The sequence below is a fragment of the Chrysemys picta genome, chromosome 2 (assembly GCF_011386835.1).
Source record: "Chrysemys picta bellii isolate R12L10 chromosome 2, ASM1138683v2, whole genome shotgun sequence".
Classification (NCBI taxonomy): domain Eukaryota; kingdom Metazoa; phylum Chordata; order Testudines; family Emydidae; genus Chrysemys; species Chrysemys picta.
This window is the reverse complement of record NC_088792.1, coordinates 56,651,643-56,669,769: the sequence shown is the minus strand read 5'-3', so window position 1 is coordinate 56,669,769 and position 18,127 is coordinate 56,651,643. Positions and strand designations below refer to the sequence as shown.

Here is an 18,127-nt window from a genome sequence, read left to right as displayed (position 1 = left end):
TTTTAGATGTCAAATAACACTATTTGGGGAAGGGAATTAAAAGTGTATGGAGGAAAGTTAGAATAAGATTACCTGATAACATTGTAAATTGTTCAGACCAGGGAGTCTGCTGTTTTTTGTGTCTTATACAGCTCTCATCCAATTCTCAGCTCTTAATAAATAAATGACAATAATAACCAAGTAAGTGCAGTAAAATATTACAGCCAAATTCATAGCTGGTGTAACTCCATTGAAATCAGTGATGTAGCTGGTGCAGTAAAATATAATGGGCCAAATTCATAGCTGGTGTATCTATCAATGTATCTTCATTGTCTTCACTGAGCTAGGTTAGGAATAAATAAGGCACAACATTTCAAATACAAATGCACATTTTGACCTTCATCCTGCAATTTAAGAAACTAATCTTCTGTATGCAAAGTAAAATAATTTTCTGTATAAGTTCGAGATCTTTTCGAGTAATATGTACTATCATTTTTTTTGGAATAACCTCTGCTTTCATAATGAAGGGCTTTATCCTGGTCATTAAATTTCTGCTCGAGATGGGGAGTGTTAGGGCATGCTCACACCTTTTTTTTTTATATAGTTTGAAAGCCAGAAAAAATTCTTTTGAATGTTTTCAATGTTTATGTAATCAGTACCCGTGTTGCCAAGGCTTACTTAAAACAGCTGGATGCCTGCTGCTTTCCTCCCCCTTTGTTGGAACTGCCGCCAGAACAGGTAGTCAAAAACAGAAAATAGGGAAATATTCAGGCATCTGTGCTCTCTCTCAGGAAAACAGCTGTGGCTTCCATAGGAAGCACTCATTTTTTCCCATCAGCCAAGACTCTGGATACCCTTGGGTCCTCTTTTGGCGTGGCTAGCCAAGTAGGATGCAGTTTATGGCTTAGAACTTATGAGAGAAACCATTTGGGCAGTCCCATCCCTGGCAGAATGCTGAGAGAAAGTCTCCAAGCTGCAAGCCACATGTGAGCCTCTGACCTCGTATTAGCACACCATGGGAGAGGTTAACAATTGTTGAGACTTCAGGCATCCCTTTGACATACAAATAAAACAATACCAAGTAACCTTTCCAAAGCATAAGAATATTCCAGATATAGTGTCCTTTCAAATCTAGGATTCAATTTGGAAAAATATCTTGCAATGGGAAAGATTATATATTTCTCCAAAAATAGAACCTGGATTTTTTTGCTAAGCTTTTTACAATCATTAATGATATAGTGGTGTGTAACTTTTTTAAACACAAAATTAATCATAAGATACCAACAGATTCTCACACTATTCTTAGGTCTTGCATGATTTAGTGGGAGTGGTATTCTTAAATGGCTGGAGTAATGTAAGAAATTCATAAGATCAGCTTGCTGGTAAGGATGTGACTCATTGATCATGTAATTAGAAACTGTATTATAATATATTATATGGGAAAATGTATAATGAAAAGTTGGTTAGGAATTATTTACATGAAGCTCTTCATAGAATGGGTTAAATGTAGAGAGCCAGATCTATCGATCTTAGGTACATCGATGTCGTCCATTACTGTAGTATATGAGCACCTCACAATCTTCAATGTATTTATCCTCACAACAACACCCCTGTGAAGTAAGGAAGTGCTGCTGTCCCCATTCTACAGATCAGGAACTGAGGCACAGAGAGATTAAGGCTGTGTTTACACTTGAGCAGGGGATGTGATTCCCAGCTCGAGTACACATATTCACTCTTGCTCTCATCAGACTAGCATGCTAACAATAGAAGTTTAGCCACGGAAGCAGCAGTGGGGTAAGCTAGCCACCTGGAACACAAACCCATCCGCACCCTCTGAGTACGTACTCAGTGTAGCTAGCCATGCTAGCTTGCCGTGGCCCAGGCTACCACAGCAAAGCTACTATTTTTAGCTAGCTTAATGAGAGGTAGGGCAGGTATGGCTATGTGAGGTGGGAATCACACATACACCCCCAGCTCAAAGCACAACACATAGACCTAACCTAAGTGACTTGCCAGTGGTCACACAGAAAGTCCGTGGCAGAACAGGAAATTGAACCTAGGCCTGTCAACTCCCAGAGTACCACTTAAAGGGGCAGCTGGGGATTCTAGTGGCCTAGTGTAATTGGGGGTGATAGATAGCTGTCTGTTCACCACCCGCTCCCTTCTTACTGGTGTAGAGTACATGTCAGAGGCATGACAAGGGAGGGGATGAAACACACTAGCTGCTCTAACTTGTGACAGGGGCTGGTTCAGCCTTGACCATCCCCAGAGGAAAGAGAAAAAATATATTAGAGCCAGATTTGTCTCCCCATCTCAGCTATGCCAAATACAGCTGAGCATTGACACCACAGAGCCTTGCCCAAAGCACCCCACAAAGGCTGGCTACAGCAACCAAACCCAGATAGTCACTATGAGATGTTGTCTAGGGTAAACATTCTCACTTGTCTAGACAGGGACTCATGAACCAGCTGACCCCAGGGGCCAGTTGTTAGAGTTGAGGACTTCCTTTCAGACTATGTCTACACTATAAACACTAGCATTTGTAGTGTGGACATTTCCTATGTCAGTGGAAGGAGTTTTTACATCAATGTAGTTGTTAATTCACCTCTCGGAGAGGCAGTAGCTAGGTCAATGGAAGAATGCTTTTGTTGGCCTAGTTGCATCTACACTAGGGGTTAGGTCAACCTAACTAAGGTGCTCATGGCACAAAATGTTTCACAGCCCTGAGCGACATAGTTAGGTGATCTAATTTCTTAGTGTTGATCAGGCCTCAGTTGCAAAGCAGCTGATCAAAAGAAGGGATAATAATTTTGCCCATCTGAATGTAGTATGCTCAATAATGAGAACAAGGGTATGATCAAGAAGAGGTGACTTTTGGTCTGAGAAGTTTCCCAAATGAGAGTTACAAGGGCCATAACAGGACATGAGAACAAACAATGTGCTGAGAGTAGGACAGAAAGAAAGAGAGACCAAAAGCCAAAAATGGAGCTGCTTTTCCAACAGCAGGGCTGGACTAACCCAAACACATTTTCTCTGCCTTGGAACTAAAAAATACTCACACTTTACTGTTCTTGGCCTTGAAAGGGGTTTAGCCTGCAGGCTGGGATGTGTCTTGTCTGTCTAAAATGTGGATGGCAACATTTTCCCTTTAGAGCATCAGTGAATATTAGCATATTTCTCTTCTCTTTGCCTGTCCAAAAGGCTTTTTATGCAATGTAGACCGCTTTGGCTAATCTTTTCCATTTTTCAATGAAATGTTTAACTTCTTCCTGTGGCATTTTGGATTTAAGAACAATTATGGTCTCACATGAACTTCTCTCCTGGCTTGGTTTCCCTCATTCTTTTTTGAAAGCTTTTCTGGTGTTCACTCACTGTGCTGAAACTCCCTTCAACTTGACACTCAATTGCTATATCCCTTTCTTCACTTTCTATCCCTAGGTCACATTTTGCCTTAGTCACTGTAGCCAGCTCTTTTCTACCATTTCTCTTTGACATAGGCAGCAAAGTTTTCCTGTCAGAGATTTAATGTCTCAGAGCAATTATCTGGGGTTGGGAACTCTTTTCCACCCAGGAATAACTTTGTTTTGGGACTTGAGGCATACGACCTTTTCTCAACAGGGTAATTAAGTGAGTAGAGATCTTTTGCTTTGTAGGCATCTTGGGTCATTCTCTCTCCCGTCTCCTCCCCACCCCGTTCCAAATAGCTAGTTCTCGGTCTTGTCCACCAGCTTTACTTTGGGCTTCCATCTCATGTACTGTCACAATGGCACCACTCTGAAATGAAAATACATTTACATATATATTATTACTGCTAACACTGCAACTTTTCATTGTGAGATTGGACACTGTTACATCATTCTCTTTTCTAATGGTTCCTCTTCTTCATATATTATTAGAGAAATATTGTAGTAGCTGGAAAGAGAAACAAGGGGATTTATTTACTCCTAGGTCTTTAGCTGTTGCTAAGTAAATATTAAGTATTCAGAGAGTAGAACCCAATCCAGAATTCTGTAAGACACTTTACCGGAGTATGCTATCTGCAAGTCATTTCACTGTATGAGTTATATGATGTGATCATTGCAACAATAGGTATTTGTACGGATTCATCTTTGGTGCCAATCCATTGAAGTGAATTTGTCCCATCATTCCAATAAAAGTTCATTCCCCAGAAAAGGAGGATTAAGAAATAGAGTATCTAAACTTTTTTTTAACCCATAAACCTAACTGGCCAATAGCCCTAACTCTTTCCCTGGCAAAGTACACTGTACATGTTTAGCACTTCTTGTATATAGTCTTGCACAAAAAACAATTCTGAACTTGATTAACTATCAAAACTCTGCAATAAACTACTGATTAAACTAAAACTCTATGTGTCTTCATTTAAGGTGAAAAACTGCTCTTCATACATAATTTAGTTAATATTTTATTAAATGACAGTTCTTCTTAGGTGTGTCTATTTTACCCTCTCTCTTGTGTTTGAGCTATAAGTGATGCAGTGATGTGTATATAATTATGCGTCAGCTGCTGACAGGCATAAAAGTAAATGAGATGTTGCATCTCAATGGGTGCATTTCCTGTAAAAATATTTAAGAAAATAAACTCCATAGTCTTTGTAATCAAAATGGAATGGGGCTATTTCAAGTATTACATTTCTGCAATGAACAGCTTCTAATAAAACTTTCAGTCTCACTTGGCCTGTTAATGTACAGCAGATTAAACCAGTATGTTTACTAATTGAGACCATTTAAGGTTTTGCCTAATTGGCGTCTATGAAAGCTTTATATTTTAATTTTACAATATTTTAAATCAAGTCAGATTTGTGAGAATGGCAGTCATCCATTCCTGGTACTTCTTAATCTTAGAATTTTAAGTGAAACTGAAAAATAGAAGATTTTAAAACAGAAATGAGATATGACATTCAGCCTTTGCTACCTTTGCTGAGCTGTGATTATAGATAGAAACCCCATAAGTTTCTCAGAGTTGCTTACCAGTAATGGTTTGTTAGTATATTAAAAGCACTCATTCAGTACTTTTCATCTCCAATGAGCATAAACTAGTTTATGTTCCCAACAATCCTATGTGATGAATCTGCTAAGCAGTAATAGGTCAGTTGAGGGCAGTAAGATGAATCTGCTGCTGCTGCTCATCTTTTCTGCCCACTAGGGATATTCGTGTCAGTAAAGGATGATCCAGTGGCAGCAAGTGAAAAATGTATGTTCTTGCCAACTCTTGTGATTTTTATTGCAAGTTTCTTGATGTTTGGTGTTTTCTCTTAAAGCCTCAGCTCTGGGAGTGATGTGGCTACATCAGAATCTCAGCTTTCATTTTTAAAAAGTAAATTTCTAGCCCTCATGGCTATGGAGGCAAACTTGAAAATGTAAACAGTTCAAAAACCAGAAGGCAGATGAAATGACCCACCCCCCCCAAATTAATGAATGAAGAATAAATATGATTTTTTAACTACTCTCCTGATTTTGGGGAGCTTTCTCATGGTTTTTGAAAACTTGGAGTTGGTAATACTATGGGACCCACCAAGTGTTAGGGCATGGTGCACAAAGCAGGCTACCAGGGTCTGTTTCAGGGCAAAGACTGCTGTAGTATACCATTCTAGTAAAGGTATAGTAAGTCATATCTCTCTTGTATAGACAGGAAATTTTAGACAGACCATTCCAGTGAGTTAGCAAGGTCACAGAGTATATTTTTGCAGTACATTTTTAACCTGCCTGTTAAAATAAGGGATCAAAGCTGCTCCAGTGGGAGTTTCGCCAGTGACTACAATCAGAGCAGGATCTCTGGTTAGTTTGTTTACCAGAATTAAACATTCAGAAAGGTGAGATGAATATAAGATGAGACAACTTTGTGAGATAAATCATTGTCCAATAGCAGAGTTATAGACCACTGTCTAAAGTTACAGGGTTAGGCTCCAACCTGTTTTTCTAGAAAAGAAGACAGTAGCAAGGCCTGATAGAAAAAAATTCCATGATAATACTGTAATCCAAGATGAAATGCTTGTGGGTGGATGAATTCATGTGTGTGTGTGGCTGGGATTTGTAAGTTATAATGATGGCTGACAATTTACAGCTACAAAAGATATTGGGTTCTTGGAATGAATTAGCACAACCATAAAGCATAAGCTTGGACCATGTACTGAAGTTATTTTTAATAGGTTTTATAAATGCATAAGCAGAATGTTTTCTTTTGTTGTTGTTTTGTTTTATTTTTAACAGGAAACTGCCTCAGAGAAAGTCAGATATTATTTAGGTTTGAAAAAAGGAAGTTTATCTCCCAACATCAATTTAATTATTTATTATACTTGCAGATCCAATATATTTTAAAGTTGAATTAAGAATGTATGGAGTGGAGTATGGACACTTACTGGGGGAATAATCTAAATATATATTGCAATACAATATTTTCAGGCAATCTTCAGACTGAACAACAACAAAAACAAGATGCAGAGAGTTGTTTTTTTTCATTTGTTAGCAGAATACAGTGTTGATGCAATCTCAGGCTTCAATTAGGGTTACCATATTTGAACTTTCAAAAAAGAGGACACTCGGGGGGGGGGGGTAGCCCTGCCCCCTAGCCACTCCCTCCCACTTCCTGCCCCCTGACTGCCCCCCACAGAACCCCCAACCCATCCAACCCCCCCTGCTCCTTGTCCCTGGATCGCCCCCTCCCGGGGCCCCTGCCCCTAACCCTAACCACCCCTGGGGACCCCACCCCCTATCTAAGCCTCCCTTATCCTTGTCCCCGACTGCCCCCTCCTGAGACCCCCCCCACCCTAACTGCCCCCCCCAGAACCCCACTCCCTACCTGTCTCCTGAATGTTCTGACTCCTATCCACACCCCGCCCCCGCCAGATCCCCAGGACTCCCACACCTATCCAACTACTGCCTGTCCCCTGACTGCCCCCCTTGAACCCCCAACCCATCTAACCCTCCCTGTCCCCTGACTGCCCCAATCCCTCTCCACACCCCGCCCCCTGACAGACCCCCCCCCAGAACCCCGCCCCATCCAACCCCCCTGCTCCCTGTCCCTTGACTCGCTGCACTCCCTGCCCCGCCCCACCCTAGCTCACCTCCGCTCCGGCTCTGCCTCTACTAATAAACTGTGTCAGTCAAAAATAAGAAAATATGAGTTTTCTGAATTCCAAATTGGTAGATATCTTTGGCAGACTTTAAGTGGGGATTATGTTCATGCTAAACCATCCTAACCTCGATTTTCTAGTCTAGAGACTCTTTTGAGAGGTGCAATAGTAGTGTTACCATACGTCCGGATTTCCCGGGACAAGTCTGGCTTTTTGGTGCTCAAATCCCCGTCCGGGGGGAATTACCAAAGAGCCGGACATGTCTGGGAAAATAGGGAGGCATAAGCCAGGGTCCGCCCAGCACAATCCGCCGGGTCCGCAGCGCAGCCCAGCCGCCTCAGCTACAATGCTCAGGCGGGGAATGTGGGGGGCTCGGGCTTCTCTCGTGGGCGGGGACCCCCCGGGCACTGGGGGACCCTTCCTGTGGCCCCGTTGCCCCGCGCAGCTCGGAACCCGGTTTCCGGTGGGGACAGACAGGCCGGGGAACGTGCTCAGCAGCAGGAAGGAAGCTGCGTCCGGGGCTGCAGGGACCGGCGCCACCGAGCATCTGAAGCCCCCAGCAGGCAGAGGCTGCCGGAGGAGCGGGGGAGCAGGGCAGGCGGGGGCATAGAGGCTGCAGGGGCGGGGGGTGCAGGGTGAGTGGGGAGCAAGGGTCACAGAGGCTGCAGGGCAAGGGGTGCAGGGGCAGAGCAGGCGGGGGGGCACAGAGGCTGCAGGGCGAGTGGGGAGCAGGGGTCACAGAGGCTGCAGAGGCTGCAGGGCGAGTGGGGAGCAGGGGTCACAGGCTGCAGGGGCGGGGATGCAGGGGCTGCAGGGCGAGTGGGGAGCATGGGTCACAGAGGCTGCAGAGGCTGCAGGGCGAGTGAGGAGCAGGGGTCTCAGAGGCTGCAGGGGCGGAGGGGCTGCAGGGCGAGTGGGGAGCAGGGAAGCACTTAGCAACCCCCAACCAAGATCAGAGTGGGAGGGAGGAGGGGGCAGAGTTGGGGCAGGGACTTTGGGGAAGGGGCGGGGCTGGGGCGGAGTTGGGGCGGGGCCGGGGTGGGGAAGGGGCGGAGTTGGGGCAGGGCCCGGGCCCCCGTGGAGTGTCCTCTTTTTTACAGTGTTGAAATATGGTAACCCTAGCAATAGTCTTGCATTTGAAGCACTGGCTAGACACGCACAAGATAAAGATTCAATTCCCAGCTCTGCCACAAACCTAGGGTGAGTCTGGAGTGACCTGAGGGTGAGTCACATAGTCTCCCAATCCTGCCTCTGTAAAATGGAGATACTAACAATTCCTGTGCTCTTTGAGGCCCAAGAACTCTCATGGGCTATGTATTCATACAGTGGCTAGCACAAGAGGTTCAGATCTCAGCTGGGGCCTTTTTGAGGCTACTGTATTACCCTTTAGTAAACAAAGAGAGTTTAAAGCTAGTGTAGACAGAACAAAGCCATTTTCAACATCTTGGCAGAAAGCATTTTGAGACCTGTTAGAAGCAAATCTCTAGGATTCTTTCTTTAATGATTTTTAGAAAACTTTTATCTTGTCTACTGTAGCTGTTAAACCATTGCCAGCACCAGCTCAAGTGGAACCTAATGCTGATAACTGTCTTCAGCATCAAGTCAATTGCCCAATGTGAATAGGGCATTAGTATCATACCAAACGCCCCCTGGAATGGCGTCCTTATGGCGCCGGATATATGCCCCTGCCGACCCAGCGCCCCCTCAGTTTCTTCTTGCCGGCTACTCCGACAGAGGGGAAGGAGGGCGGGTTTGGAATGGATATGAGCAACACAAACTGAAGACGGTATCCAGTTTCCACCGTGCGTAGGACCCAGTGATCTGACGTTTTGCGGGACCACGCAGGGAGGAAATAGGAAATGCAGTTGAAGAAAGACGGGAAAGGATCCTGCAAGGAGACTGGTGCTCCGTCCTCGGGCGCACCTTCAAAAGTTTTGCTTGGGCCCCGCCGATGGTTTTGGGGGGCCCTGATTCTGGCCTGAGTGAGGACTAGATTGTCTCCTACTACTGCGGCCATGCCTTCTAGCGAAGTCTTGCCACGGTCGAGGGTTAGGATAGGTGCGCTGCGGTTGGGGCCGGAAGGGCCTACGTTGCGTCACTGGGGTATGCATGCCCAATGAGCGCATGACGGCCCGGTTGTCCTTCAGACTCTGAAGTCTGGGAGCAGTTTTGTCTGAGAACAGCCATCAAAGGGCAGGTCTTGAATAGTCTTCTGTAGCTCCGGTGGAAGACCGGAGACTTGTAGCCATGAAATGCGGCGCATAGCCACGCCCGAGATTAGAGTCCTAGCCGCCAAGTCCGCCGCATCTAAAGACGCCTGCAGGGATGTCCTCGCCACTTTCTTGCCCTCTTCTAGCAAGGCCCCAAACTCTTCCCTGGACTCCTGGGGAACCAACTCCTTGAACTTCCCCATCGATTTCCAGGTGTTATAATTATAACAGCCCAGGAGGGCCTGCTGGTTAGCTACCCTGAGCTTTAGGTTGAATAAGTCTTGCGCCCGAATAAATCCAGGCGCCTAGCGTCCTTGGACTTAGGGGCGGGCACTTGCTGGCCATGTCTCTCCCTCTCGTTCACAGACTGTACAACGAGGGAGCAAGGTTGGGGGTGAACATACAAATATTCATAGTCCTTAGAGGGCACCAGGAATTTCCTGTCCACCCCTCTGGCCTTGGGAGGAATGGATGCTGGGGACTGCTGGATGGTCCGAATGAAAGTAAGGCTACACGTGTGTGGGCATCGGCGATAAAATGTTCACCACCAGATCACCACCTCCTCCACCTGGAGGTTCATGTTCTGTGCCACCCTACGTAGCAATTCCTGGTGTGCAGAAGATCTATAGGCGGTGGACCAGAGGCGGACGTGCCTGCCACGGCCTCGTCAGGCGAGGATGAGGAGGACAACCCCGGGACTAGCAGATCCTGGGGAAGGTCTGATTGAGGAGGGTCTGGTTGCCCTAGGTCCACCATGCTAGGGGCATGGGCCTGATCTGATGGCAGGGCAGTCGCCTCCGAGGCTCCCGTGGGAGGGCGGCTCACAATGGCCTCCGGCACCCGGGGCTCCGAATGGGCAGAGCAAGAAGCGCCTGAGGGGACACCTTGGGCTTGGTGGTATGCCCAAGGGGTCCAAAAGGACCTTTGTGGAGATCCTTGCTCAGGATCCTGTCCTTCATCTTGCCCCTGGCTAGCACCATCCGCATCTTGGCCCTGGACGTGGTAGCCACTCCCCGCTTGGGACGACGTCGAATTTGGTCTTGAAGGTCAAGGCGGGGCTGAACACACATGCTGTGTTGCACCGTCCTGCTGTGTCGCTTTATGCCTGGGAGATGGAGACCGGTGCCAGGGTCTCGGGCGGTATCGGGACCGACGGTCATAACAGTACCGGGAGGCTGACTTAGATCTCGACGAGGACCCATGGCCCGGGCGGTGCCTGGATCGGTTGCAAGACGATCGGTGCCGGGATTGGTGCTGGGAGCTGGATCGGTACCGATCATACTGGGTGGAAGACCTTCGTGAGGCGGAGCGGCGCCACGAGTACGACCGGCACCGAGATGGGGATCGGTGCCGGGACTGCGAGCGGTGCCAAGACCGGGACCGTCGGCGGGATCGGGACCGTGACCTGGAACAGGACCGAGATCGGTGCCGAACTGTCTTGCTCTGCAATGGAGGTCGCATGAAGGCGGGCTTCCCTATGGATGGAACAGTCTGCACCGGCAGTGCCGGAGGGTGAAACTGTCCAAGTTCAGTCAGTGCAATCAGGTCGCGAGCGGTGGAGAAGGTCTCCGGAGTGGACGGCAGGCCGAGCTCGACCACGGTGTGCACCTGGGAGCTTGTGTGCACCAGACTCAACGGCGCTTGCGGCACCGGAATCGACAGTGCCGGAGTTGGAGCCTTCGCGGGGTGGGCTGGCACGGGCCGTTGCTCCAATGGGGGCACAGGTGTTGCCTGCAACTGTACATGAGCAGCAGGTGGTTTGTGCTGCTTCTTGGGCCACGGAGAGAGCGAGCGATGTCGCGTCTGTACTGGTGCCGGCGACATCCGGTGCCGAGAGTCTTTGCTTGTGCTGGGTTGTTCCGGTGCCGGAGGCGCGCTTCGGACCAACGGCGCCTGATCTGCGCGTGGTGCCGAGGGCACCAGGCTAAGTGCCGCTTCCATTAGGAGCTGTTTTAAACGAAAGTCCCGCTCCTTTTTTGTCCGAGGCCTGAAAGCCTTACAAATGCGGCACTTATCTGGTTGATGGGATTCCCCCAGACACTTCAAGCAGGAATCATGGGGGTCTCCCATAGGCATCGGCTTGAGACAGGCCGAGCAAGGCTTGAAACCCGGAGACCTGGGCATGAGCCCTGGTACCGGGGAGGAGGGAAGGGGATAAATCCCGTTTCCTCCAAGTATTATTTACGCTATCTACAAAACTTACTATTAACTACACTATAACTGTTAAAACTATTAAAAACTACACTAAACAACTATCTACAGTACAATGAGTAAAGAGCTAGGGAGGTGGAGATCAGCTATGCCGCGCTCCACAGTTCCAACAACCGTCACGGGCGGTGAGAAGGAACTGAGGGGGCGCTGGGATGGAGTGGTATATATCCGCCTCAGCCGACCCACCGAGTGTTGCTAGGGTAAAAATTTTTCCGACGATCATGCACGCGGCGCGCACACACCTAATTGGAATCGATATGAGCAAGCACTCGAAGAAGAACGAGATATTTACTGAGAGTATATGTTGTGATTATAGACATAGACCTAATCCAGAACGAAACAGTATACGATCTAGCAAGTGTAAAACAAGTATGAAGCACATCTTCAGACACAGACTATGCAGCACCAGTGTGATCAAATGCTAAAAAGGAAATAAAAACCCTAGGGAGGATATGAGACTACAGTTATCCTATCCAAAAAGCCCAAACTCCACCTTTTATACATTGACTGGATCCCTGCAAAAATAGTTGTAACATAATTAATGATAACTAATCCTGGAAATGCATATCAGAAACAGAAACATTGCTAAATATGGGACTGTGGTTTAAAAACCATTCTGGTAAGAGGTCTTGGAGAGACATAATATATACAGGGTTTTTTTGTTTTTGTTACTATTGTTGTGATTCAGCTGCCATGCAAAACCACATCTATTTATGTTAAATAAGTTTTCCTCATTCATCAGTGTAAACAAGCGGCAATATGATGGACTATTCAAAGCATCAGTTGTTAGCAACAAAATTATAGTACAAAAGGGGAAGCTTGACTTCCACTAAGGATTTTAGAACAGTTTATAATCTTGCCCTGCATTGAGATTTAGCAGGAGCATCCCAAGATTTCATGTGCACTAAGAGCCCAAATCTGCAATGCCCTAGTAAAATGAACAGTCCTTATCTGCATGAATAGTTCTGTTTAGACTAAAGTGGACAATTTAAATAAGTAAAAGAGTTTATATGAAAAGAACCTAATGAAAATATGAACGTGTTTGAAAGAGTGTGTCCCCCTTCCATCAGTATAAATAACAGATATGAAGTTTAATTTCATAGTTAGCTGGGTAATAATACTACCGCAGTCACTGGTAGCAACTGCTAAAATTAAGATTGTAAAACAGTTTCCATTATAAATCTGTTTTCACCGGCTAGAGCATTCTGAAAAAATCATCTTTTGGGCTAAACTATTCCAGGCACGATTGCTGCCCACAGTACATTTTTTTATTTAAAGTCTGAGGGTGAAACTATCAGCTGTTCTGGGAGAGGGGAAAAAAGTACTTTTCCATTGCTTCAAAAAAAACCCAACTAACCATGCTTTTTTTTTCTTTTCTTTTCTTTTTTAATCAGACTATGACAAAAATGGTTGAACTTTGAAAATTAACATGTAAATAATTTTTAGTGAGGGGCAAGGAATAAAGAGTCTAGACAGGGAATGGGAATTTCCAGGTGAATAGTCTGGAAAGTATATATTGAATTTATACAGCAGAAAATGTCAGTAAGCTGCAAGGTGGTTACTATGTGGGAGGCACACTATGCATGCCTGCACAGTTTAGGAAGTGCACATTTTTCCAAAACGTGTTCAAAGATAGCAGTCAGGTACATTTATGCTCCGTCCAGTTGTCCACACCCTTTATTCTCCCCAAACTTCTCTAGTGTTATTTTAGTGTGATCATTAGATCACACAGTCTGTTCAAATTTCTCAGGCTCTGTTGCACAGAATGTACTGGAGGATCCAGAGAAAATTAAAATCTGTGACTACGCAACGGGCTTCTGCTCAGTTTCTCAATTGGCTTTAGGTCAGCTTTGCGGCAGTGGAGCAGCACAGAACTGTTGTCATGCAGGGGTGGATTTGGCCCCTTTATATTTATATTCTCTGCAGTTTTTTCCCACTGGTGCAGCCTTATTGTTTCATGAATGCAGTACTTAGCATTTAATATTAGCAACCCTGAACTTAGTAGGCATTGAATCAATATTTTTATAGAACTCTGAAGCCAAACTAATTCTGCAGAGTGTGATTTCTCATTCTGGTTATAATAACTATAATATGAAATACTCCCCCACAAGCATACATTGCATTCTTTAACAAACTCACAATAAAGAGTTTAATGTAAAAAAAGAGAAGGAGAAGGAACTGCATCACCCCCCCCCCCATTTAAAAAATACGCCCGTGATTTTTTTTCCAACTTATAATAGTAATAACAATCTCAGCTGAGGACATTTCCTGGGGCTTAATGGCCCGTGGCTGTGCTTCAGATGATTATCATCTACCAGCCGGTCATTAATCCCCTAGAAATGCCCTGTTCCTCAGTCATTATTGCTTAAATATGTTTCTTCTCTAAATAAAATACTTCTATATTTAATGGATCTTCCAGGGATAGATGTGTTCTTTCAGTGGTGGGGACTGAAAGAAGTTTAGTAACATGTCAAGGAAGTGGTAACTATGAGAAGGGGAGAAAAACTCTTTCCATAGAATTCCTAAAGCCTGTAGACTCCAACATCTATTTTTCATAATTTAACAATATTCCTAGAATTCTTATATAGATGTGTCTCTTGGGAGAGTTCTGCTTTTTATCCATTTACCATAATTACTATATAATTTTTTATTAAGAAAGTTCTATAATGTTTTTCACTCTGTGCTTTATATTGTAGGTTTTATTTTCGCTCTGCATTGCATTCTGGGGAGTACAAATTATGAAGCAACTGATCTCAAGTACAGCAAAACATCACTGAATTATGGAAAAGCCCTTTGGAATATGCTTCGAAGTTTCTTGGAATAAGTTGGCGGTGCCTCTTTCTGAAATGCAAGCATTTCACATAGGCTAGGTAGGAATCATGATGTTTTATGAAGGTTTGAAAGATGCATTAAAAATGGTCATCTGTTTTTATTTGATCTTTTAAATATTTATTCTCCTGCCTACCCAAGTTAAATTAAGGATCCCTCTATTTTTTTCTTGTGCTTTCACTGCATTTTTTTTTTTACATTCAAGGGATCACATTCTTAAAAAGCATGTAAAAATAATAGCATTTTTCAATCACTTTATTAGTATGTAACCATATGTGCAAAGCATTCTTTACAATAGAAATAATTAAAATCATATTTGTTGCAACCTGGTAATCTCCACAGAGACTAAATCTAAAAGAATGTGAATGTAAATTTTTCCATACTGATTGAATTACAGTAGAATCTCAACGCCATGCTCAATTGTGTGTTCATAACATACAATTACATAAGGATGAGTAGTTGAGACAGGAAAATTATTAAAAACAGCACGATAAAATAACTCTGACTTGTATTAATTGAAATGTTTTCAATTAACTAGATGATATATGTGTTGTGTAATGCAGGCTTGCAGTTTACGTTAATTTGTTTAAGGAGTATACCTGCATTTGCCAACAACTTTAGGACTGATCTCACCAACACCGACACAAGCAAGTTGCTCCATTGACTAAAGAAACTCCTGTCACAAAGTGTTTGCAGGATCAGGTTGTTAATTTCTAGTAATCCCCCCACTCCTCCCATCAAAGTGATCCTGAGGGAGATGGATCTATTGTCCTGTGTGAGGTGCTATTTTGATTATTTCTATTGATACAGGAAAACTGGAGGAAAAAAAAAAGGGGAAGAGAAGGGAGGCTCCGAACAGCAAGATTAGCAAAAATAGAGGAGCTGGGTTGTTTTTCTTTCCTTATGCTCTTCCAACTTTTAGTGGGTCCAAGACTAAAAAAAGAAAATACTTAAAATCAAGTAGCTAAAAAACTTTAGGATGCCTTGCAAGCTTCAAACTGGTAAAAATACCTAGATTAAAATGTAGTTGTATTGTTTTTTGTTTTTTCATTTTTCTCTACAGTACTAAGATATATTAATAGAGAGCTCAGATATGCATAAATATCCTGATTTTAGTCAACCCACAGTTTTAGACTTAGCTGTAGCAGAAAATTGATGCCTCCATTTACAAGTTGGATGCCACCTAACTCCATATTTAAATAAAATTGGCTTGATTTTTCAGTGCTGATGAACATCAGGCCTATTTTTTTTTAGGTGCCTCCCTTGAGACACCCAAATTTGAGGCCAAAATTTTCAGTCAATTAGAAAGTCAAATTGCCTGTGTCTATCACTTAGGGCTATGCTAAATCCCTAAAATATGTTTAATTGGGAAAACAGATGTCAGTTTGAGTAGAGATGAGTCTAAGATGCAATGTCTGGTTCAGACCTTTCATAAAGTGTGGGAATGTTTGGATCCAGGGTTTTGATTCAGATCCTTTTCTAATTTGTATAATTAAAAGATGAACAAATTGTCCCTTGGAAATGTTAGAAGTATTCAGTTTAGAAGTATTTTGCTTAAATCTTTAATTCATAAATTTACTCATACTTTGGTAGAATTCTAATATCTTATTAAGAGATTAGATAAATGAACTCAGATTGTGGAAATGTGATCTAGTTGTTAAAACAGAGGCATAGTAGCCAACAAATCTAGGTTTTATTCCCAGTTTGTGACCTTGGGCACGTAACTTATTTGCTCTGTGCCTCAGTTTCCCCCTCTTTGAAATGGAGATAAAAGTACCTACCTCACAAGAGTGTTGCGAGGTTTGATTTAAATGATGTGAGTAGGTACCATGGAGGTGAGTGTGGTATATTATTGCTAAATGTCACATATTTTATATTGAAATGCATTCACCAATCAGTAGCAATCTTTGAAAGATCCGTAAACAGAATAATTTCATTGGGGTACCTCCGGAAGGAAAGGAAAAAAATGGCCAATTGAGCTAAAACTCCGCAGGTTCCCATGATATTGGTTGCAGCCAATCTTCAGGTTCCCATGTTTCCGAATGCATTGTGTGCACTAGAAATCTGTATTTGATATGTATAGTATTGAAATAGCCAAATGGATATTTTAATCTGATTATAATTTATTAAATTAATTTTAAAATTACCCTAACCAGTGTCATTTATTTATATGTAGTAGTGAAAAGAACATGATGTGTAAGGTAAGCACAGGTTAAGACTTTTAGGACTGTCAAATTATTTCACATTTAACATGAAAATCTTCAGAATTCACAGGGAGTGTCCAAAAATAAATTCAGTAATGCAAAGAAAAGAAAGTCAGAAATATATAAAAGTAAAGTAATTTATGATGGAATACCAGGGCCGAATTCTGTGCTGTGCCTCCTGGATAATTCATCCTTGGTGGAGGGGCAAAGGTGGTTTCATGCAAAACACTCCAGCAGTTGCCTACACCACCCCTTCCAAGAGCATGTCCAAATACTGGAGTCTGAGAGGTGGTTGCTGTAGGGCTGCCTACTGTGCCTGCTCTAAATCACCATAAGAGGGTGGCAGCAGAGCCCAGAATCAGGCCCCTACTTCCTATATAACCCTGAGTTTGAGAGTTGAGGTCAAATTATTAGATGTCTACCATTTCCCTGTTCCTCTTTAAATTGCAGTGTGCTGTAGTTATTTGGAAACATTTAAATATTCTTTTATTACTCTAAGTGAATTTTCTTCTCCAGATATGGACTAATAGCACTGAGCAGAACAAGACCCATTCAAACTCTGAAAATGAATCGGCCAGCCAGGGAAAACCACTCTCACACATTAGAAAGGGAGACAGTAGCTTTGCGTGGTCACATAATACCTCATTAGCCATTAGATAAGGGGGAATGATCACCTTGTCATAAGGTCTCTGTTTCTGTGTAATCTAGGAGGCTTCAGAGTCAGTGTGAGCCAGTGAATTGAACTGAATTAATTGCTTAAATTAATTAAATTAATTAAATGTTAACTGCAGGCACTGCCTTATGCGAATAGATGAAACAAGCAGTGCTCACTTATATTTTGGTTATTCTTCTCTCTTTCTCTCCTACCTCCCTGCTTTTTTTAAAAGGGCCCATTGCTCTTTTCTTGGCATTCGCCATATGCTTTTTATTTGAACAATTGTATGGAAACAGCTGATATCAGATGAATTCTATGAGGGCATCTAGTGAGCAAAATACTATTGCAGAACTTATAGAATTTTTATGTGTAACTCTTTTTCATAAAATGCCACCACCTCATGTCCCCGACAGCTCAAATGTTCTGCATGCAGAGTTGCCTTGGGCTCCCCCTGCTATTATTTCTTTTCTTTCTGTCTGAGGGATAATTCATTCGGGCGGACAACATTTTAGACTCCACTGGGATCTGGGCAAAGCTGTACAGGGGGAGTTATTAACTGCCATCAACTGGTTCTTTGATCTATAGACAATGACAGAGCTGGTCAAAGCTGTTGGATGTGCTCAGCAGATCCGTGGGCTCTGTGTCCCCCATTTTCCCCTTCGGGTTTTCCATTTTACCCTAAAATCAATAGAGTTCTGCCATTGCTGTCTAGAATATTCCCTGAAATTTTGGAATGGATCAGATGTGGTGTTCCAGAGTTATCGTGTTACATACCAATTTACACAGAAATCCATCAAGTTTAGTGTAGGGCCTCGCTTTGCCTGCCCAATCACTCATAGACTCATAGACTTTAAGGTCAGAAGGAACCATCATGATTATCTAGTCTCACCTCCTGCACATTACAGTCCACAGAACCTGACCCATCCACTCCTGTAATAGACCCATAACC

General features: G+C 43.7%; 1 protein-coding gene across 1 annotated transcript in view; it reads left to right on the top strand.

The window, feature by feature from the left end:
• Window positions 1-16,465, top strand: part of AGMO (alkylglycerol monooxygenase) — a 261,159-nt gene extending 244,694 nt beyond the window's left edge. Inside the window, exon 13 of the mRNA XM_005306643.5 lies at window positions 14,187-16,465. Coding sequence (XP_005306700.2) covers window positions 14,187-14,267 — 81 coding nt within the window. The 3' untranslated portion in view covers window positions 14,268-16,465. The remainder of the gene's footprint in view (window positions 1-14,186) is intronic.
• The last annotated feature ends 1,662 nt before the right edge of the window (window positions 16,466-18,127 follow it).